The sequence below is a fragment of the Cebus imitator genome, unplaced genomic scaffold (assembly GCF_001604975.1).
Source record: "Cebus imitator isolate Cc_AM_T3 unplaced genomic scaffold, Cebus_imitator-1.0 Scaffold13, whole genome shotgun sequence".
NCBI classification, from domain to species: Eukaryota; Metazoa; Chordata; class Mammalia; order Primates; family Cebidae; genus Cebus; species Cebus imitator.
In genome coordinates this window covers 12,589,286-12,611,483 of record NW_016107328.1, presented here as the reverse complement: position 1 = coordinate 12,611,483, position 22,198 = coordinate 12,589,286, and the positions used below count along the sequence as shown (strand labels likewise).

At 50.0% G+C, this 22,198-nt stretch overlaps 1 protein-coding gene across 1 annotated transcript in view; it reads right to left on the bottom strand.

Annotated features, from left to right (window-relative positions):
- The window catches only part of LOC108284358 (polypeptide N-acetylgalactosaminyltransferase 16-like), an 89,088-nt gene that overhangs the window by 17,319 nt on the left and 49,571 nt on the right, over positions 1 to 22,198 (bottom strand). Inside the window, 5 exon segments of the mRNA XM_037728813.1 lie at positions 2,459 to 2,580; positions 5,140 to 5,205; positions 5,767 to 5,834; positions 6,373 to 6,471; positions 10,281 to 10,438. Of these exon segments, the coding sequence (XP_037584741.1) occupies positions 2,459 to 2,580; positions 5,140 to 5,205; positions 5,767 to 5,834; positions 6,373 to 6,471; positions 10,281 to 10,438 (513 nt within the window).

Below are 22,198 nucleotides of genomic sequence, written 5' to 3'. Positions count from 1 at the left end.
CGCCCTCCATAGGGGACACGGAACAGAGCCTCTGTCTTCCCTTTCTCTACTTGGCTTTCACCCCCCAGATCCTCTTGTCTGGAACTTGGAATCCAGCTCTGCCCCTCAGTTCCCACCCTCTATCAGGATAACAGAAGCCTGGGCTGGGGCTGGTCAGCGGGGACCCTTGATGGTTTCAGTGCCCCGGGGAGGGCCTCACCTCAGCCTTTTTATGGACTTTTTTGTGCTGAGATATAAAATCACAGTTGTAAAGTACTCAATTTGATGGTTTTAATATATTCATAAGATTGTACAACCATCACCACTATCTTGTTCCAGAGCATTCTCACCATCCCAACGAGAAACTGAGTCTACTTTCTATTCCTATAGATTTGCTTATTCTGGACATTTCATATGAATGGAATCATTTTCAAAGTTCATCCATGTTGAATGTTGAAGCAAGTATCAGTTCTTCATTTTTTTTAATGACTGGATATTAAAAATATATTCTGTTGTATGAATGTATCACATTTTATTTACCCATTCATCAGTTGATAGGCATTTGGATGTTTTTCTACCTTTTGGTTATTCTGAATAGTGCTGCTCTGAAGATATTGTGTGAATATATGTTTTCATTTCTCGGGTATACACCTAGCAGTTCCACTGCTGGGTCATATGGTAAGTAACTTATGTCCAAACTAGAGCTGCCAGACTGCCTCCAAAGTGGCTGCCCTGCTTTACATTCCTGCTGGCAATCTATGAAGGCTCCTAATATGGTTTTGGGTATTTATCCCACCCAAATCTCACATTGAAATGTAATCCCCAAAGCTGGAGATCAGGCCTAGTTGGGGATGTTTGGGTCGTGGGGGTGGATCGCGTATGGCTTAGTGTTGTCTTCGTGATAGTGAGTGACTTCTCATGAGATATGGTTAGTTTTGAAGTATGTAGTACCTCCTCCCAACTCTCTCTTGCTGTCACTCTTGCCATGGGAGGTACCTACTCCTCCTTCACCTTCTGCCATGATTAAACCTCCCTGAGGCCTCCTCAGAAGATAAGCAGATGCCAGTGCCATGCTTGTACAACGTGAGCCAATTAAACCTCTTGTTTTATAAGTTACCCTGTCTCCGGTATTTCTTTATAGCAAGAACGGCCTGATACAGCTCCTGTTTCTCCATGTCCTTGCCAGCACTTGTTATTGTCCATCTTTTTGATTCTAGCCATCCTGGTAGGCATGAAGTGGCATCTCATTATGGTTTTGAGTGCATTTCCCTAATGACTAATGACGTTGAGCATCTTTTCCTAGGCTTATTGGCCATTTCTATATCTTCCTTGAAAAAATGTCTACTCAAATTCTTCACCAATTATTTTTTGAGATGGAGTCTTGCTCAGTGGCCCAGGCTGGAGTGCAATGGTGTGATCTCAGCTCACTGCAACCTCCGCCTCCCAGGATCAAGCGATTCTCCCACCTCAGCCTCCCAAGTAGCTGGGACCACAGGCACCCGCCATCATGCCTGGCTACTTTTTATATTTATGTAGAAATGGGGTTTCACCATGTTGGCCAGGCTGGTCTCCAACTCCCGACCTCAGGTGATCCACCCGCCTCAGCCTCCCAAAGTGCTGGGATTACAGGTGTGAGCCACCACTCCCGGCCCCTTTGCCAATTTTTTTTTTGGGCGGGGGGACGGAGTCTCATTTTGTTGCCAGGCTGGCATGCAGTGGCGTGATCTCGGCTCACTGCAACCTCTACCTCCTGGGTTCAAGCAATTCTCCTGCCTCAGCTTCCCTAGTAGTTGGGACTGCAGGCGTGCACAACCATGCCCAGCTAATTTTTGTATTTTTAGTAGAGACAGGGTTTCACCATATTGGCTAGACTAGGCTAATCTTGAACTCCTGACCTTGTGATCCACCCACCTCAGCCTCCCAAAGTGTTGGGATTACAGGCGTGAGCCACCACACCCGGCCTACCCCTTTGCCAATTTTTAAATTAGGTTATTTGTCTTTTTGTGGTTGGGTTATAATCTCCTTATCCTTTCCTGCCATCTGTCCAAATCCTCCCCGTTCCGGAGAACAGTAGGCAAGTGGCAGGAGACCTCCTATCCTCTCCTCTCTTTGAGAGCAGCATCTCTCCTCCCTCCTGCAAGGGTTTGCAGCCCGACAGAAGCTCTCCCAGGACAGGACCCTAACTCTCCCAAGAGAAAAACAACACTCATTTGTAGGAGGAGCTTTGTGGCTCACCCAGGCTTTCATCCAGTTTCATTCTCACAACAACCCAGTTGTAAAACAATTATTACAATTATTACAGTTATCCCCAATTTCAGATGAGAAAACTCAGTAAGGAGAAGTCACCCATGGGGAAGCAGACTATTTGGGTTTCCTACGATGCCTGCCCTGCTTCAAAGACTGTCCCATAGATCTCAGTGCTGGGAACATAGTGGCTGAGTCCCCAAGGACCCCTAGCTCCCCAGAGACAGCAGCTCACCTCCTTCACCCGCTGCAGCATGGGCTGAAGCCACTCCGTGTTCACTTCGCAGTGGCTGTCCAGAAAGGTGAGGACAGTAGCTGCGGCCACGTCCGCCCCACGCACTCGGGACCGGATCAGCCCTGCAAGGGGAGTAGACAGGGTGTGGCACTGGGACTGGGCCAAGTGGCTTCCCACCTGTCCCCCAAAGTCCCAGGGCTCTCCTCTGCTCCAGGGACTGAGGTTTCCAGAGTTGTTGTGATTAGATTTGACTTTGCACTTCTGCTTGCTTTCTGCCTCCCTCCCTTCTTCTTCTTATCGGTCCATCAGCCATCATCACTCCAGGGTCACACCCTGAGTGCCCTCTATGTGCCAGTCACTGTCTGGGCTCTAGGGACACACTGATGAACAGTCACAGCTTACAGCGTGGAAAGTGCAATCAAGTATAGTTTGATCCTAAAGGAGAGCCAGAAAACAAAGCTTTTTCCCGTGGGAACCTCTGAGGGGTCCCCTCCAGCTGTGTCCTGGAGCCTCCACCCTACACATATTCCATATGTGTAGCATGGAGCTTATCTTCGAGACTAAGACAGGCTTCGGTTTGTATGGCGGCCCCTTCCTTTCCCTTCAGCCCGTTATTTTACTGCTCTGAGCTTCAGTTTTCTTATCTATAAGATTCAGAGAGATAATAATCCCTGACTGTCAGGATCAAACAAGACAACAGGGGGAGGAGAGCTTGGTGCCTGGGAGACCCACACTCATCAGATCCTGTTCTTCTGTGCCTGTCCCCCCACAGCCTCACCAGCCTCATTTTGGGCAGCTCTCTGCTCCGGGCTGGGACCTGCCTGGTCAAGAGGGAGGAGGCTCAGCTGCTCCTGCCCCTGCCAGAGTGGCCTTGCGTGCCCTGTGAGCTGTGGGAGGGAAGGGCCTCACTCTTAGAGCCCTTAGCACAAGCAGCTCCTTGGAGACATTTCCCTGGCCACGCCTCTGCTCCACACTCTGCTTCTAGCTGTCTACCAGCCCGCCAGCCAGCCAGAAGCCTGTCAGTCTCCACTCCAGAAGTGTCTACAAAGCATCTAGTCATAAATTTACATTTACTGTTGGCAAATCCAGCATATTCCCAGACCTGATGGTACCTACAACCCAGTAGCTTGGGAAACATTTGACTTTGGCCACTTACATTCGGTTTGAAGATCTCCCTCACTGATATCCTGGTGGCCCCTTGGCCTGACTGGTCTTTCTTTTCGTTCTTTCTTCCCTTCCTCCCTTCCTCCCTTCCTTCCCTCTCTTTCTTCCCTCCCTCCCTCCTTCCCTCCCTTCCTCCCTCCCTCCCTCCCTTTCTCTCTCCCTTCCTTCCTTTCTTTTTTCCTTCCTTCCTTCCCCCTCTCCCTCCTCTCTTTCAGACTGAGTGTTGCTCTGTCACTCAGGCTGGAGTGCAGTGGCGAAATGGCTCACTGCAACCTCCACCTCCCGGGTTCAAGTATTCAAGTGATTCTCCTGCCTCAACCTCCCAAATAGTTGGGCTCACAGGTATGCACCACAACACCCAGCTAATTTTCGTATTTTTAGTAGAGACGAGGTTTCAGCATGTTGGCCAGGCTGATCTTGAACTCCTGACCTCAAGTGATCTGCCCGCCTCAGCCTCCCAAAGTGCTGGGGTTATCTTAAATATATCTGTCACATCCCGCTCTCACTCTAAAAGCTTCAGTGGCTCCCTGTTATCTCTGCCTTATGAAATCAGTGCTTTCTTCTGGCTTCCAAGGTCTTGTGTCATCTCAAATCACTATACCCATTCCGTTCCCCCTGCTGACCAGGCCTGGGGTCTGTCAGGAAGGGAGTCTGAGCAGAGGGCGGTTAGGAGGCTGGCCTTTGGAGTGGGCCCCACAGGTTGGAACCCTAGCTGCTCTATTCATCACCCTGGGCAAATCGCTGAAGCTCCTTAAACACGTTTCTTTGTGCAACGGGCACAGTGGGATGAGCATAAGGACTGAATGGAGCGAAGTGGATGCCGCAGGGGCGGAGCCCTGTATTGCACATGTCCATACTCCTCACTGACGCCTTTGCTTGCAGAGTGCACACGCCAGCATGCCCTCCCTTACTCCCCTTTGCCTGTCTCACGATGTCCCCACACCCCGCTGAGGCCCATTCCTCCATGGAAGCCTTCCCTGCTCACCCCAGCTCTCCTCCAATCTCCATGCTTTTCATACACAACCACAACAGCATGTGGCTGCAGTGGATTCTGACCCCTGGCTATGTAGCAGGCCCTTGGAGGGCAGGGACCGCGCTTTGTGCTTCTTTCGTGTCCCCTAGAGTGCCATGCACAAAGCTGTGCCATGGTTGCTACTCTGAAACACGTCTGGATTGTCAGTGAGGTCACCTCTGCTTTCTGCTTCTGGATGTTCTCAAAGCCTTTCCACACAGCCTGTCTCACGCAATCCTTACAATCACCTTGCAAGGCAGAAAGGGACTGTCTTATCGCACTTCTCAGGAGAGGCAGCTAAGGGAGTCAGAGACGGAGCCTACAGCTGTGCCTGGATGGGGCTGATCTGGGAAGGAGGAGAGTCTTCCGCAGGGCCTGGTCCCAGCCATCAGGAATGCAGCCGGCCATGCTAGCTTGGTGAGCCACGGCACCAAGAGAGAGTGGGGAGGTGCAGAGCATGACACCAAGACGGGCCCTCGGTGGGACCCAGGGTGCAAGGACCCACCTTCCCGCCTGTCGTTTCGCAGGCACTTGACCTTGGGGATCCTGGTCAGGAGCAGACAGTCTTCCGCTGGGGATGTAGAGAGGAAAGCAAGCTCATTTAGACACGGGCATCAGACCACAAGCGGTTGGCTGCCATGAAAATTGCCCTATGCTAAGCCCAGGAAAGGGCTGGGGATGGGCATGGGGAAGGGTATGGTCATCATTGCTGGCTGAAGGGCTGCCCTGCCCCACTCTCAGACCAGACTGAAGACTGCCTGTGCCTATGGCAGTACTCCACTCAACCACAGGGGGCATCAGAGAGCACGCTTGGGGGTGGCTCCCAGCCCAGCTGTCAGCTGCATTTGGCAGTGGTAATAATGAAGGATGCTGTTGATTTTCTTTACTTTTTCTTAAGGATCATCTCACTAGTGTCCCATCCAAAGCAACACCCACCCTTCTTTCCCTCACTTTGACACCAGGGAACAGGACCCAGGAGGGGTCCTAGAAAAGACAGGATCCCCACGGGGGGCACAGAGGTCAGTCTGTGATGGCCAGGACAACCTCAAGGGTGCCTGCCTTAGCTTTCTGGAGAAAGGGGGACGAGGGTGGAATGGAGGGCTGTGTTCATGATCTGAAGGTGACTACTCACGATCTGAACTGAAGTCATCCACTAAAATGATCTCCTGGATCAAGCTGGCAGGAGTTCGGTTCAGGACACTACAGTAGCAGTGGAAACAGAGAAGGAGCCTGGATTTAGGAACTACCTCCCATGTTTACTGCTGCCTGGGCCATGGGACTCCCCCGTCGCCCAGCTCCAGGGGGCACTCACGCTTTGCACTCCTACCTGAATCCCATTCTTGTCTAAGTTCATTGAGGAAATGGGGAGATGGGAGTTTAACTTGACCACAAGCCCAGGCTTCACAGGAAGAATCCACCTCCAATCCACCTCTCTCTGACTCACTGACAGGCCCTGCTGGGCTTCCATCACCCGGTCTAGCCCTGCCTCCCTCAGCTCCTGACGCCTGCATTTCTGCCCTTGTCCTGGACACCTAACCTGATCTTTGACTGTCGCATTCCTCTGACAGTTGGACCTAAGGGGTCTTTCTGGCCCTCATTCACCAGTGTCAGCTTCTCAGAAGGACAGGGCTCAGCCTTCCAGCACCTGGTGGGCTTCATGCTGTCTGGCCACAGCACCCGATCTCAGTGTCCTCCCCTGCCAGCACCACTGAGGTGAGCACCCTGTGGCTGGACTTACCTCTTCACCGTGCGCAGCAGGGTGGAGCGAGCCTCATTATGGAAGGTGATGATGACGCTGGTGGCTGGCAGGTCCGAGGAGTAAGACATAGACGGGCAGCTGAGAAGGGAGCACAGGCGTCAGAGGCCAGCCGTGAGGGCACCCTCAGGGCAGGTCAAGGTTTTTCTTTTTCCAGTCTATTGTGCCTGAGAATAATTCTGTGAGGCAGAGAAGGCACACCCAAAGCCAGGCCAGAGGCCCCCACACCCACCCCCATGCTGTATCCCACACTGGCCCAGAACCCAGATGCCACCCATCCTGGGGTCCTGGGAGGGAAGCAGCAGGCTGGGGGACCTTCCAAGGCCCGAGGGCTCTTTACCAGAGATCCAGAGCCCCCAGAGCCCCCACATCCACTGGCATGTTGAGTAGGGCTCCCTACTATGTGCAGGTACTGCACCAGGGCCCGGGTACAGCCCTGACCACACAGGCAGAACTCTCTGTCCTATGGTGCGGGGACACGCAGGAGGGAAAACCACCTCTTTGTTTGTCCTGACACCCTGGAGCTTCTTCCTTCTCTCCTTCCAGCTTAGGACATTTGTAGCATCTGCAGAGGAATTGCCCCTACCCTGGCTGCCAGGGAACTCCTCCCCTCTCCATGCCCAGCACTGACAGCCTTGCTGCAGACAACAGGCTGGGAGCAGTCTCGCTCCTCCCGGTGTCCTGGGTCCCCTGGAGGAAACAAGCCTCTGATAAGACACTAAAGGCCTATCCTGCCACCCTCTCCCTCCTCAGCCATCCACAGACATCACATTTTTTGGCCTGCCGGCTCCCCCTTCTCTAGAAAAGGAGCGAAAGCCATCCATTCCTGCCACACTTCATCCCTGTTGTTTCTGCGCATGCATTTATTTGCGCTCCTGGGGCACTGGAAGGCGGCCGCTGTTGCTGGTTTTCATAGCAATCTTATTACAATTGCTCTCTGACTATTCCAGCAGTGACTATTTTTTCATTATGTCATTCATTCCACTGACAGCAGCTTACAGCCCGAATTCCCAGGCCTGTTTCCTGCCCTGCAGAGCAGACTGGGTCAGACAGGCGGGAGTCCCACTAGCCTGGGACCCAATGGGGGAAATATTGAGACGCTGTGTAATAGTTCTCCTTGAGAGGAGGTGTGGGGTAGCGGTGGCGGAAAGAAATTTGCCTTCTGCCCCTTGAGAAACCATGTTGTTCAAGGGCATACAAATCAGGGGAGTGGGGCAGGAGCGAGCTTGGAGGCTGAGGCAGGGTGTGCTGGGAGCAGCAGATACCTCCTACATGTGCAGCCTCTCAGTGCTGACCTCCAGGGCCCCAGTCCTCTGTCCTTGCCTCCCAACCATCCGGTGCCCAGGAAGGAGGGAATCGGGGCAGTGACGTCTCCCTGAAGTGGGAAAACCCACCCACAGCCCATCTGAAGAATGAACATGGACTCCCCACTGCCCCCCCCAACCCTCTCCTCCATGCGTGCCTCTGGGATTGATATTACTGAGGATGGGGTTTATCTGGCTCCCAGGGACTGGGAGTCTCTACAGGGGTTTATCCCAGGCCTGCGTTTTGAGTTTGGGGTTGGTGGGGTTTTCTCTGTGATCCTCCTAGGGATGTCTTATGTGGTTTATGTCCCTTTGGTCCCCTTGAGGGGGCTCCGTAAATTGAGGGCTGGACCAGAAATGAGCCTGACAATTTGGAGTCCAGCGGACATTACAGCCTGTGGGGCTGCAGGGAAGAGCACTTCATACACATGCACCAGCTCCACCATGGTGGGAGGCCTGCCCACCAAAGCCAGCACGTCCTTTGCTCCCCTACACACACACACACACACACACACACACACACACACACACACACATACACACACACACACACCATGGGCCACCTCAGCTTTCTTTTTTTTTTTCTTTTTTGAGACAGTCACACTCTGTCACTCAGCCTGAAGTGCAGTGGTGCAATCTTGGCTCACTGCAACCTCGGCCTCCTGAGTTCAAGAGATTCTCCTGCTTCAGCCTCCAGAGTAGCTGAGATTACAGGTGCCCACGACAGCACCCAGCTAATTTTTGTATTTTTAGAGATGGGATTTCACCATGTTGGCCAGGCTGGTCTTGAACTCCTGCCCTCAAATGATCCACCCTCCTCGGCCTCCCAAAGTTCTGGGATTACAGGTGCGAGCCACTGTGCCTGGCCATCCTCAGCCTTCTGAGAGGGCCCCGCAGCAGCATCTGGCACCTCATCAACCCACCACTACCTTAGATTTAGAGTCTCATTTAAAAACGTACGAAGCCCCCACGGCAATTCCCCCTTTAAGTTTCTCAGTGAGCACCCGAGAATGTTCAGTCGGGTGGGCTGGGAGGGTGAACAGAGATTATCCAGGCGGAGCCCTCAGTTCATGGATCTGGGCCTACAGATCCTCCAGGCCCACAGATCCTCCAGGCCCTGGGACTAGGTCAGCCATGGCTAGGGCTGCCTGTGAAAGGTCTCCAAGTGGAACTACCAGGATGTAACCTCTTCTGCAGCGCAGGCAGACAGGAGGCGACACTGCCCAGGACTGAGTGAGAAAGAACTTCTGAGGCCCAGAAATGCCCAGGAGGCCTGGTGGGGCCCTTGCCGTGTAGGAGTACTGCCTTACTTGGCTGCACGAGTTGTTTCTGGAGGCTGACGGTGCTGGCATTACCGAACAGCGAGGCCGAGGTCTGGGGCTGCCCCAGCCCTGTGTTCATCTCACCCTGCACAGGCCACCAAGCACCCTGGACTTCAGCCATGCGTCTGTGAGTAACAAGGAAGGCCCCCTTGCACCCTCATCTCACCTACACCGTTTGTGCTGTGGAGTAGCTGCTTCAGAAGTAAAAGCAACCTTGATCCAAGTCATTGTTGCTACCCTCCAACCAGGACCGGACCAGACGGAGGCCCAGGCTGGCTCTGAGAACATAGCTGCCCGCCCAACTGTGGGTCAGCTCCAACAGTGTCCTGGCCGTTCTGTGAGATGTCTGCACAGAGCACAGACAAGGGGCCCGACCTAGCCGGGGTTGGCAAGGAGCCTTCCCTGGAGGAGAGGACGCTGAGCCAAGTCTTGAAGGCTGGGTGGGGGAGGTGCGTTTGGGCAGAGGAAACAGCCCCTGTGAAAGCAAGGAAGGAAGGAGGGAGGAGTCCGGGACTGCAGGACCGTCAAGTGCTGGGGGAAAGGCAGGTAAGGTGTGGTAAGGCGAGCGTGGTGCTTCAGCATCAGGAAGTCAGGCTGTTCCTGCAGCTGACGGCAGGAAGAGGAAAGACTGGAGATGGTGACTTTTATGCTCTAGACAGAACACGAGCGCCTAGACCCCAAGCAGGACTAATGACATGCTTAAGGCCGGTCACTCACAGTGAGCTGGGATGAGAGTGGAGGCTTCCCTGACCCTGGTCTCAGGCCTCTCCCACCTCACCTCACAGCAAGAACCAAGAACAAGACTGGGAAGCATTTCTGGGAGCTGCTGAGCAGGTGGGGCTGTGGAACAGGAGGAAAGGGAGATAAAGGATGTCCGTGGGGTGGGGCACAGCGCCGCACTGTTTGCAGTGGGCAGGGCTGTGCCCCCTCCCCTTTAGGCACCACCAGTAAGGCCCCAAGAGCGCCTGGCTCACCCACCCCCACGGCCCTCCTTTGGTCACCTCCCAGGTCACTCTTGCTGGGACGCCAGACTGAAGTGCCTTGGGGCCTCCTGGGCCTCAGCTGTGGTTTCCTTGGCCTTGGCAGGCCCTCAGTAGGTCAGGTGAAAAAGCAATGGAGCGTGAGGGTTTTTGAATGACTAAATCACTGGACGCAGTCTAAGGAAATCATCCTCATTTCTTAGATACACGTGAAAGAAGACAAACTAAACAGTGTTGGCCTTTTCTCAGCCTTTCTTCCTCTGCCGACGTGATGGAGGCCATACCTGTAATGGCGGGTGTCCCGGATGGGCCGGTCCGGGCTCAGCTTGTCACTCTCCAGCTGGTTGAAGGCATGCTGCCTGTAGGGGTCCTCTCCGGCCTTCAGCTGCTTGGCCGACAGGTAGGCCTTCTCATCAAAGCCTTTCGAGGGAGTTCCTGTCACCTGAGACGAAGGTCGGCATCAGAGAGGACCACAGGCAGGAGGACCCCACCACGTCGTGGGCGCTCAGCACACACCAGGCGGGAGCCAGCTGCGCAGCCTCATTTGGGCCTTACGCCAACTACCCACTCTGTGAGAGGGACACCATTATCTTCCCCATCGTACAGATGAGAAAACTGAGGCTCAAGAGGCTTTTTTTTTTTTTGGACACAGGGTCTCTCGTTCTGTCACCCAGGCTGGAGTGCAGTGGCAGCATCTTGGCTCACTGCAACCTCTGCCTCTTGAGTTCAAACGAGCCTCCTGTCTCAGCCTCCTGAGTAGCTGGGATTAGAGGCATGCACCCCCATGCCTGGCTAATTTCATAGTTTGGTAGAGATGGGGTTTCGCCATGTTGGCTAGGCTGGCCTTGAACTCCTGACCTCAAGTGATCCACCCGCCTCAGCCTCCCACAGTGACTTACTAGCTCTGACCTTGAATGCTTTTTTAAAAGCTTTTTAAAATCTGGATTTAAACTGCTCATTCCAACTCCAAAGCCCGCACTGACCAATGCTTTTTTCGGGATATCGGGAGGCTAGTGCTGGAGTGCACCAGACCTCTAAGGCCAGGTGTCCTGACGGGACTACTAACCAGAGCAGGACTGCCAACCCCTGCAGATTGACAGTCTCCGAGGGAAAAACCCAGACCTAGCCCTGGGCCAGGCATTATAAGAGGCACCCCATCAGTAAAACGCCAGAGCTTGGACAAGCTGCTGCAGAAAGAGCCACCTGTATGGACAGCAAACCCTCTCAGGCTGATGCCAGAGCTGCCAGAACTCAAGTGCACAGACAGTGATGCATCTTCTCTGGGACTTTTGCTTGCTCCTGAAATGGCCCCTGTAAGATCCACTGGTCCCCAGGTGCTAAGTGCTGGGCAGCGATGGATGGCAGATGACATCACCCATCCCCTTCCTTCATGACCACACCCTCCCCTGTACTCCCAGAGTCTCCAGCAACAGACACTGGGGAAGGACACGTCGAAAATGAATGGATGGATGCATGCATCCTGACATCTCATTACTTGAACTCAACTGCTGGCTGGATATTCTCCAGAGTGCCATGAAATATCATCAACTGTGGGTACATCCCAACTCCAACTTTCCACCCAACCATCAGCCCTGGGCTGAAGCTGTGGTCGCAGAGGAAACAGAAAGGAGGGTGAGAATTGACCACTCACAAAACTCTTGCATGAGGATGGATGCTAGTACAGCCTAGTCCTAGAGGGATGGTCCTGGCTGGACCTGTGGGGAGTGGACCACTGTGTGAAATGACACTGGGACTGTCCGCCAGCAGCTTGGGGCATCCATGTTCCCCTGAGAGCCTAGCCCCCAACCTCACTGGACAGGCATGCCCAGGGTCCAGGGAGCTCTTATCTCTGGCACTGCTGCCACTCTGCAGCGATGCTACCTTCTCAGGCTGCCTCCTGTTCTAGGAGCCAGTTGGTGGCTCCCCGAGGGCAGAACAGTGAGGGAGATGTCCTTGTGTCCATTGTGCCCACCCTATGCCAGACACAGATGCTCATGGGTAACATGGCTGTGGCTGCTGCGCTGGAACACTGAGGTGGTCCCATGGCAGAGACGGAACAGGTGTGGCAGAGCCCCCAGTGAACTCAAAATCCATTTCAAGAAAGACGGAAGGATGGAAGGAGGGAGAGAGGGAGAAAATCAATGTTCTGGCTTGAGCCCTGGATTTCTAGAAGGATCCAAGCTGTCCAGCTCTTAAAGTGAGAGTGAAAGGGAGAGTGATCCTTTGTGTCCTTCCCACCTGGGAAAGTGATGGATGCCCTCTTAGCTCCGGGTCAGGGAAATGAAACACAGCCTCCAGTTGATGGCAGAGGAGCTAATATTGAAGCAAAACTGCAGAGGAATGATTTGCTGAAGCTCCCAAAGGGAGAGTGTGCATTTCATTATCCTCCAGGTCAGCTGTGGGAAATAGCTATGTTTGTTTCTTTAGGACTTATGGCCACTTTGTGGGCTCAGCAAACCTCTGAATCCTCATCTCACGCTCATTCATTGCCAAGTGAACATTGACTGACAGTCACTCATCTACCAGGCACTGCGGCACCCTTCTGGATCACCTGAACCTGCATTCATTTGTTTATGAACACTTGCATTCACTCATCCATTCATTCATTCAACCAAGTTCCACCAAGTTCCTATGTGCCAGGAAGCACAAGAAAGATTTCTCAGACTGTTCCACTGCCCCACCCTGCTGCCTTCCCCACCTCATTCAAGGCTTCCTCAGGGCCAGGGAGAATGTTGCGGAAGAATGTCCGCTCAGGTCCAGGCTCTCTAGAGAAGTTCCTCCCAAGGCCTTGAAATTGAGTTAGACATCCTCAAAGATGCTATTGGGAAAAGTCTGCTGTTCCCTTCCACAAAGCCATAGTCCCTGGGTGGTCCAACCCCCATCCGGGTGGTATCAGGGTTTGGGGTCTGACTCTTCATCTGTGAGACAACTTGTGAGACAGGTGTCATGGAAACAGCAGGTGCACTCCTCCCAGAGGTCTTAGCTCTCCTTCCAGGATGACCCTGCTGACCCTTGGGGTTAGAGCTGAAACATCAGTTGGCCCTGAGCCAGCCAAGTGGAGGGGTTATGGAGGAAGGGTAGGCGTGGCTCCTGGCAATTCCATGAGCTCTTCAGGGCTTCCACCTCCTCTCTCCTCAGCATTCTCTGGCCTCGCGCCAGTCGCCACCCAGAGCTGTTCTGCTTCTAATATCCAACCCCATTTCTTATGCCCAGACCATAATCATTTCCTCCAAGCTCTTGAACTCCTCCTTTTGCCGTTAGTCCCATTCTTTGATCTTGAGACTTCAGGTCTTTGAATGTCCCGTGGGTGCCTCTAACTTGGCATTTCAAAACAAATTCCTCACTTATCCCAAAGCTGCTGCTTCTCCTGCTTCTCTGTTGCAGAGATGGGCAGTTCACCCAAGTCATGAATTCACAAAATCGCCCTTGATGCCCTCCTATGCTCCACAGGCTGATTCGATGTCTGCCCTGTATATTCGTAGACAGAGTACTTAATACCACCGGCATTAACTCAACAAATATTGACTGAAAACCTACTATGTACATACACTGGGTAAGAGGATGGGAATGTGGAAATATACAAAAGGCAACATGGGACCCCTAGAACAGGAATCTAAGCATCTAGTCCCTTCCATGCCCCATCTCATGCCAGGCTTGGCCATGGAAGATCAGGAAGAAGAAACCTCCAACCCAAGCTCAGAGCAGGGGTAGCCAGGGAACTGACCACAGAACTTCACCCCCACCCCACTCCCATTGGAGCAGGAGTCTGCAGATGTCGTGTGACCAGTGGATGCTATTTCCCTCCTCCCCTCTTCTAAATGGGAACTGTGCTGCTGCTATTCTGCATTCCATCCACATTGCTCACTAAGTGTATCGGCAAGGGAGTAAATGCATCATTTGGCTCTTGGCTGCAGGACCATGAGGAGCTATATCTGGACCAGCTCAAGAGACTAGAGATCCTGGGCTTGGAGCCACTGGATGGGACTGGCTTGGCTGCCCTCTCTGGAGGGGATGGTGAGAGTATTTTGGGCTGTCGATGGAATTCTTATGTCAGGCAGGGGCACATGTCACATGACACTGACATTTGTGCTTTACTGCTCTTTCTTTTCCACTAGATGGTGAGCCCTTCCTCATGGGGCTCCCTGCTCCTGGCACATAGTAGGTACTCAACAAGTGTTTGCTGAATCATGGAACAGACGAGTAAATGAATGAATACCTACATATTGTCCCTGCTCTCAGATGGCCTATAATCAATTGCAGAGAAAACAACAGCAAACAAATGGGACCCTCTGACACATCACATGGCCTTCAGTGACCCCTCTCTCTCACAGACTACAAGCCCCAAGCTCACAATAGCCTGAGGTGCTCTCTGGGCAGGTGTCACCTTGCTAAACTTGCTTCCCCTGTTGCCCCTTACACACTCTGCTCCAGCCACACTGGCGTCCCTTCTGTTCCTTCAGCCTGCCAGGCACCCTTCCTATAGGCTTCTTTCTGTGGAAGGCCGTTCTGTGTGGCTCTCTCCTTCATCTCCTGCAGGGCCCTCCTCAAACCTCACCTGCTCTGTGAACCTTCCCCGACCACCATCTGTAAGTTTGTGACCCCAACCCGACCCTTGCATTCCCTGTCCTCCTGTACTGTTTTACTTCTCCTATGGCACTCATCGCAATCTGACAGTCCATGTGTATTTTATTTATTTTGTTTTTGGCTACTTCTCCAAACAAGATTATAAGCTTCACCAGGGCAGGGGTTTTCTGTTTTGTCCAATGCTGAATTGCAAAGCCCAGAGCAGAACCTTGGTGATTGTAGGCACTCAAAAACAATAGCTATTGAATACATGTCTGATCTCAAGCCTCCCCTTCCCCTTCCTCCTTTCCCCACCATCCCTGCACCCTTGGCCAAATACAACATTGGAGACGGAGGTGGACCAAGCTGGTGTAGAGTAGTTTTTGCCTATCTTAGAGATCTTCTTCCCCACTCATAGCCTCCTGGTAGGACTGTCATTCACTGTCCCCTGTCCCACCAATACCCTAAGCACCACCACAAGGGTGAGCAGAAGACTCTGGCTAGGCCAATCTCATTACTGCACCTCTAGACACAGTGATTGATTCAGGAAAGGTCATTTGATTTGATCTGGGCCAATCAGAATCTTCCCTGAGACTTCTCTATACAATGAACTTTTTTTACTGCCAAGCGTGCAAAATGAGAATCTTCTTGTCCATCACATGGAGAAATCTTGTCTGAAAAATGAACCAAGAAGAAACAATCAGAGCTAACAGATGGAAAATATCTACCTACTTACCTACCTACATACATATTTTTAAAAAACTAATTTGAGTTGGGGGGTGTTCTTCTCCAGTGACCAAAAGTTCAGAGATATCAGTCCTTCAGTTCTTTTCAATAAATAGAAAATCGTTCTCCACAAGTAAAAAACAAAATCAAACCCAAAACCCAACAAGTGAGTCACCGACAACAATGACAGTCATTGGTGGCAATGCTCCATTCCAAAATATCAGGCCCATCTTTGGCATTTGGCCAGCGGCTTAAGTCCAGAGTTGGGTGGGGCATTCCCAGCCTTCCCCAGCAGGCAGGGCTGTGTTCAGGCTTTGAGACTGGGGGTTCCATCTGGACCATGGCTCCAGAAGCCCTTGCGTTGCCATGGTGAGGAATGAAGGTTGGAGAGATGGTGAGTGACAGGCTGACGAGCCTCCCACATCCTTCCAGCCTCCCGCTGAGAGTTCTTGGCTGATGTTTAGACAGTTGCCTCCCTCCCCAGTCTTCGTACTTTTAGGGAGTGCCAAATCCAGCACTTCCGTGTCCAGTAGGTCAATCACATCTGAAAATGGTTTAAGTTGAAATAATGACTTTGTTCTATAAAATGGGAAGAATTACCGTCTCACCTTGGACAGCTTTATTTTCAGTCTATCATTTCGATTAGGCCTTGAAACTTGCCTGATTTGTTTCATTTTTTTTTTCCAGCTAGACTTGCTTATTGCTTCCTGCTAAATTTAGGAAACAAACAGCAAAGCAGAAGGTTGAAATAAGAAAGGAAAATATTTTCCATATCATTTTCATCAAAAACAGTTCAGCCCAAATCCCCAAGCCTTGTAAACTTTCTTTTAAAACATACACATACCCTTACATTTTAGATTTAAACAGCTCCAACTCCTCTTAAATAATTGTTGCCCAATTTTCTTTTACTGCCGGTAAAACAGGTACCTGCTGGGTTTGCCTTTCACTAAATTTCAGTGAAACTGCAAATAAAAAGGCTCTGGCCCTACTTTATGGATGGCCCCTGACTTTCTTCCTGAGTCCATTATAAAGCAAAAACACCTGGTGAATAAAATGTGATTTTCAACCACTTCCCATTCCCCTGGGAGTAAAATCTTACCTGATTCTCTGTCCCAAGTTGAAAGATTGACATTCATTATGACAGCCAGGAAGCTAAGCACATAGTCTGACATCTCTGAACTCAAGGTCTCAGGTTCCAGCTCTTCCAAATGAAAAGGAGGATCCCACAGGGCCTCCCTGAGTCTGCCTCAGGAAGTAGCCAACACCATTGGGCTGCCAGTTGTCTCATCCCACCCAAAAAGGTGCTGCGAGCTAAACAGGGCCAGGAACTCAGGCTGGGTACAAGGGAGGCCTGAGTAGAGTATCAAGGGTCCCGCAGGAGCCTGCCCCAGACATGTCTCCATCTTCTGCTGCACATTGCCTCCAAAGTGGCAATGGTAGTGGTGACTGGCCAGGGCTCTGAACTCTCATGGCCCTGGAATAGTATGGCAGTTCTTACTGCTCTCTGGCCTTGAAGAGTCACTTACCCTTTCTGAGCATGTTTCTTTTTCATCTGGAAAAATGGGAATTATCAAGAATGCAATGTATATAATGTGCTTTGCACAGTGCCTGGCACATAAATTGTGATTATTAACTATTATTAATTAACAAATTAATTATTATTAACTGCTATTACAATATTACATTGCCTGCCTTTTTATTGGTAGTTCCCAACCTTGGCCACACATTAGAATCATGTTGGAAGATGATAAAAAGGCTGATGTCCAGGCCATACCCAAGATCAATTAAACCAGAATCTCTGGAGGTGGGACAAAAGCATCAGATGTTCTTAAGGCTCTCCAAGCAGCTCCAATGTGCTACCAAGTTGAGAGCCGCTGCTTTGTACAAACTCATGATGGTGAGGGGCTACTAGTCATGGGCTGGTGAAATCATAGGATCTTTGAACTATGAGGGACCTTGGAGGCTCTCTCCTCTGACCCGCTTCCCGAGGAGCCTCACCGTGAGTCTAGTTTTTGGTCTCTATTTGTACTGACCGGAACTTCACCATCAGCAGAGCCAACTGAAACTCAGGTAGAGCCACATGGTTATTATGGAAATCCACTACCTTGCAACACTTCTGTCCCACAGGCCTGGGAGGCCCTAGTTTAATTACATATCAAGAACAGAAGATAGAAGCTGCCTGGGGAAACCCACCCAAGTCCTCCAGTCAGATTTCCCAACACATCCTAATATGACTCCTCCAGGAGTACTGATGACTGCACAGCTTTACAATAATGGAGCTTTCACTGAGAAAGAGTTACTATGGCTTAAGAATGCTGCTTGTTTTAGTGATCTCACCAAGAAAGTAGAGGGAGGCCCGTTGCCCTTCCCCTGGGGATCTGAGCCAACCAGGTTCCTCTGCCTAAGGCTGGGCCAAGGCATTAGGCCCACCATTCCAGACAGTTTCACCTCAGATTCAATGGTCCCTTTCAGGTCCACCAGGCTCCCCAGGTCTCCATTCCCCTGCTCTGCCCAGTCCAGATGCCATCTGGGGATGGAGGGGGTGTGAGGCTGGTCCATGCCAGAGATATGTGATGTGATAGCTCAGCTTCCCCCTGCTTATCAGTTTCACCTGTGCAAATCGAGCATTCCTGGGTCTGTGAAGGGTACAAGAGCCCTGCCTGAGCCTTTCAGCCACAGCTGCTGTAGCCCAGGGTATGAGGAAAGACTGGGCATCTTCAACAGGAATGAGCTGATGCTGATGGCTCACTGAGGGTCTACCGTGCACTGGGTGCTATGCCAAGGGCTTAGTTCTATCTCCAAATACTCCTGTAAAATGGCTGCTCTTCCTTTCCTTATTTTACAGAGGTGGAAATTGAGGCCTAGAGAGGTACAATAGTATGCCCAAGGTCACATAGCTGGCTGAGTGGCTGAGCCGGGATGGAAATTGAGGCTGTCTGGCCATAGAACCTAAGCACAAAGCCTTCTCTGTGTGTCTTCAGACTAGTCCTGGGCCCAGATGTCCTTGGCAACACCCCGTTGCCAATTCTGAGTCCTCAGCTCCAAAGCAGGCTGTCCTCTAGTGCCTGGCACACAGCTGGGTCCTGACAAGCACAGGCTGGAGGTCGCTCTCCTCCTTGGCTCAAGGATCAGGGCATCAGCTCGTGGCTCAGATGGGGACTTGCCCAATGCTGCCACTTATTGACTTGGGCGTGTGCTGGGAAATACTTCTTGACTATGGCTCAAAAGAACACGGAAAAACAGAAAAATACAAGAGTTTATGTACTCAGACCAAATCAGCACACCACCAGATTTCCTGGGTCCTCTCAGCCAGTGACACCCTCAAGGTCCTGGTGACCCTCAGCAGCAGTCACATCTAACAGGAGACAAAGTCATTCTTGCTCAGGGCACCAATCCCACAAACAACTAGGTCCTGCTCTGTGGCTGAAGAAAAGGACATGAGCAGAATGAACGCTGGGACAGGACAACCTCAGGACAACCGAGGCCCCAGGAAACACCCTCTGGGCTAACATGGGGTTCAGGTCGGCACCACTTCTGCTGCAGTCGCAGCGTAAAGTGTCAAGGTCTGCATGCCATCATTGTAGGTCAGCTATTTCACAGTCAGTATCTATCGAACTTGGACTGATAACACTTTAATTACAAAAAATTTTTTTAGAGATAAGGTCTTGCTCTGTTGCCCAACCTGGAGTGCAGTGGCATGATTCTAGCTCATTGCAGCCTCAAACTCCTGGGCTCAAGTGACGCTCCCACCTCAGTATCTCGAGTAGCTGGGACTACAGGTGCATGCCACCATGCTCAGCGAATTTTAAGACATATGTATATATATATATATATAGTTTTTGGAAACAGGATCTTTTTTTTTCTTATTTATTTATTTATTTATTTATTTTAACGGGCTGTGCGCCTAGGGTGGGGATAGGGTCGGAAACAGGATCTTACTATGTTACTCCAGGCTGGTCTCAAATTCCTGACCTCAAGCCATCCTACTGCCTTGGCCTCCCAAAGTGCTGGGATTATAGATGTGAGCCACCATGCCCACCCCACCACATTAAGTGAAAAAACAAAAGCAGTAATGGACCATATAACACATAGAACACTTACAGTGTGACTATTGCAAAGATGGTGGCAGCCTTCTGCCCCACCAACTGAGGTCGGGACCAGTGGGGCCAGGATCCCACTCCACACTTTAGAACTCAGCAAGGCTTTGATTTCCAGCTGGGCATCTTGGTTTATAACACTTTTCAGAAGGGAGAGCCAGAAATAGAGTAGTGGCCAATGAGGCACATTGGCATTATTGGCACAGTGAACCAAATTTAGAAGTACATTACCTGTGGTTTGTGACTAGTAATTAATGGGTTAGGCTATACTCTCACAATAATGTCCACCAATAGGACAGGGCATGACAAAGGCAAAATTTTTGAATCAGATTCAACATAAGGAAAAGGGAGAGGGGAAGGAGGAGCTGGGAAAAAGCAGCCTGTCACATGTGTGACTTTCTCTGGGGCTCCGCTGTGGTTTGAATGTGTCCCCTCCAAAATTCCTGTTGAAACTTAATCCCCATTGTGGTGATATGAAAAAGTAAGGCCTTTAGGGAATTGATTAAGTCAGAAAGGCTCCGCCCTCATGAATGGGTTAATCCCTTTATGAAAGAGGCTTCAGGGAGAATTCACACCTTTTTGCCCTTTCACCTTCTGCCATGTGAGGACATAGCATTTGTCCCCTCCGGAATACAAAGCAGCAGGGTACCATCTTGGAAACAGAGAGAGCAGCCTTCAGCAGATGCTAAACCTGCTGGTGCCTTGATCTCGGATTTTCAGCCTCCGAAACTGTGAGAAATCAATTTCTGTTGTTTATAAGCTGCCCCATCTATGATACTCTGTTACAGCAGCACAAAGACAGACCCACTGCTGGAGCAGGTGTGACCTGTCCCCTTAATAGAACCTGCCCCTGGACTGCCTATACCCCTGTAGCCCAGCATTTTATCAAGGGACAAAGTGGCCACAAATTTTGGAAAGAGGGATAATATTATTTTTAAAAATTTTATTTATTTATTGAGCTGAGATCTCACTCTACCAGGCTGGAGTGCAGTGGTGCCATCAGAGCTCACCACAGCCTTGACCTCCTGGGCTCAAGTGATCCTCCTCCCTCAGCCTCTCAAAGTCTTGGGGTTACACATGTCAGCCACCCAAAAAGTCCTAATTTTTTTAATACAGATAAAATCCTTTTGATTACTTCTGGGATACAATAAAGGCAGTTTATTCCATTACAAAATAGAGACACAAATTTTCCAATCATAGCACATTTTAGATGCATGTGCAGGCATCAATAGAAATGTGGCATTCATTGCGATTTTGCACAGTGCACTGAACCACACTGTCAGTAAAAACAGTTTCGTGTATTGTAATGGAATCTAAATAAATCACTGATTAGGTATGTTTTTCCATGTTTCCCTTTATGGCCACCTATAAACAGATCTTAAAGGGAAGACACAGCTCATGCTTGAAAAAGATTCAGTGATGTAAAGATATAAATTCTCCTTGACTTAATCTCTGAATTTAATGCAATTCTGATCAAATAACAACTGTGTTGGGGGAAGGGAGATTCAGCTGGAAGAGTTTAAAAATGAGAGAACAATCAGAGAAAATCTGAAAAAAACTACCTACCAGATTTTAAGACATACTATAAGACTACAGATACTATTCTTCTCTTCATATAATGGTATCCTATATCTGCAGGATATAGATGTGTATCCTATAGAATAGTATATAGTAGAATACTACTATACCGGCAGTACCTGTAGTCTTACAGTATGTCTTACTAGTGTAAGGACAAACAGATCAATAGAGGAGAGATCAGAAATAGATGTGGAGGACTGGCATAAGATACATTTGTACTTCAAATGTACAGAGGGGAGGGAGAGCTATGACATTCAGTGAAGGACGTTAGGAAAAGTGACTAGACAATGTGGAAATCAACAAAGTTCAACCAAAATAAATTTCAGGTAGCTCAAATATTTAAATTGAAAAAGGAACTTAAAAGTATAAAAAAAAAATGGTCACTTTTTATTTATTTTCAATCTTGGCCATAAAGCCCATATGCCATAAATGGAAACACTTAACATTTTTGTATGTCAAAAATGTCATAAAGTCAAAATACAAACATCACATTGGGAACAAATGTTAACTAAAAATATGACAAAGGACTAACATCTTTAATACACAAAGAGCTCTTATTAATCAATACAAAATGAACCAATAATTAAAAAGAAATATAAGCATAAAGAATATGAAGAAGTTCATAGAAAAGTGAAATGTGTGGCTGGGTAGTGGCTCATGCCCATAATCCCAGCATTTTGGGAGGTCAAGGCCAGAAGTTCAAGACTAGTCTGAGCAACATAGCAAGACATCATCTCTACAAAAGAAAAACGGAAAGAAAAAGAATTCAGGTATGATAGTGCATGCTATAGTCCCAGGTACTCAGGAGGTTGAAGCGGGAGGATCACTGGAACCCGGCAGCTCCAAGCTGCAGCGAGCTGCGATCGGACCACTGCACTCCAGCTTGGGTAACAGAGTGAGACCCTGTCTCCAAAAAGAAGGAAAAAAAGGGAAGGGAAGGGAAGAGAAGGGGAGGGGAGTGGAGGGAAGGGTGAAGGCGAGGTGGATGAAATGCAGGTGGCACATCTCAAGAGGTCATGAAAGCTTTGTGCCCCTCTCCACATATCTTGCCTTATGCATTTCTTCCAACTGGCTTTTCCTGAGTTATATCATTTTATAATAAACATAAGTAAATGTTAAAAAAGAAAAAAGAAAGACAAAGACAATGCAAATGGCCACTAATGAATGAAAGGATGTCAACTTCATTAATTACTAAAATAAAAATGCAAATTAAAGCGAGACATATCTGGTTGATTCTG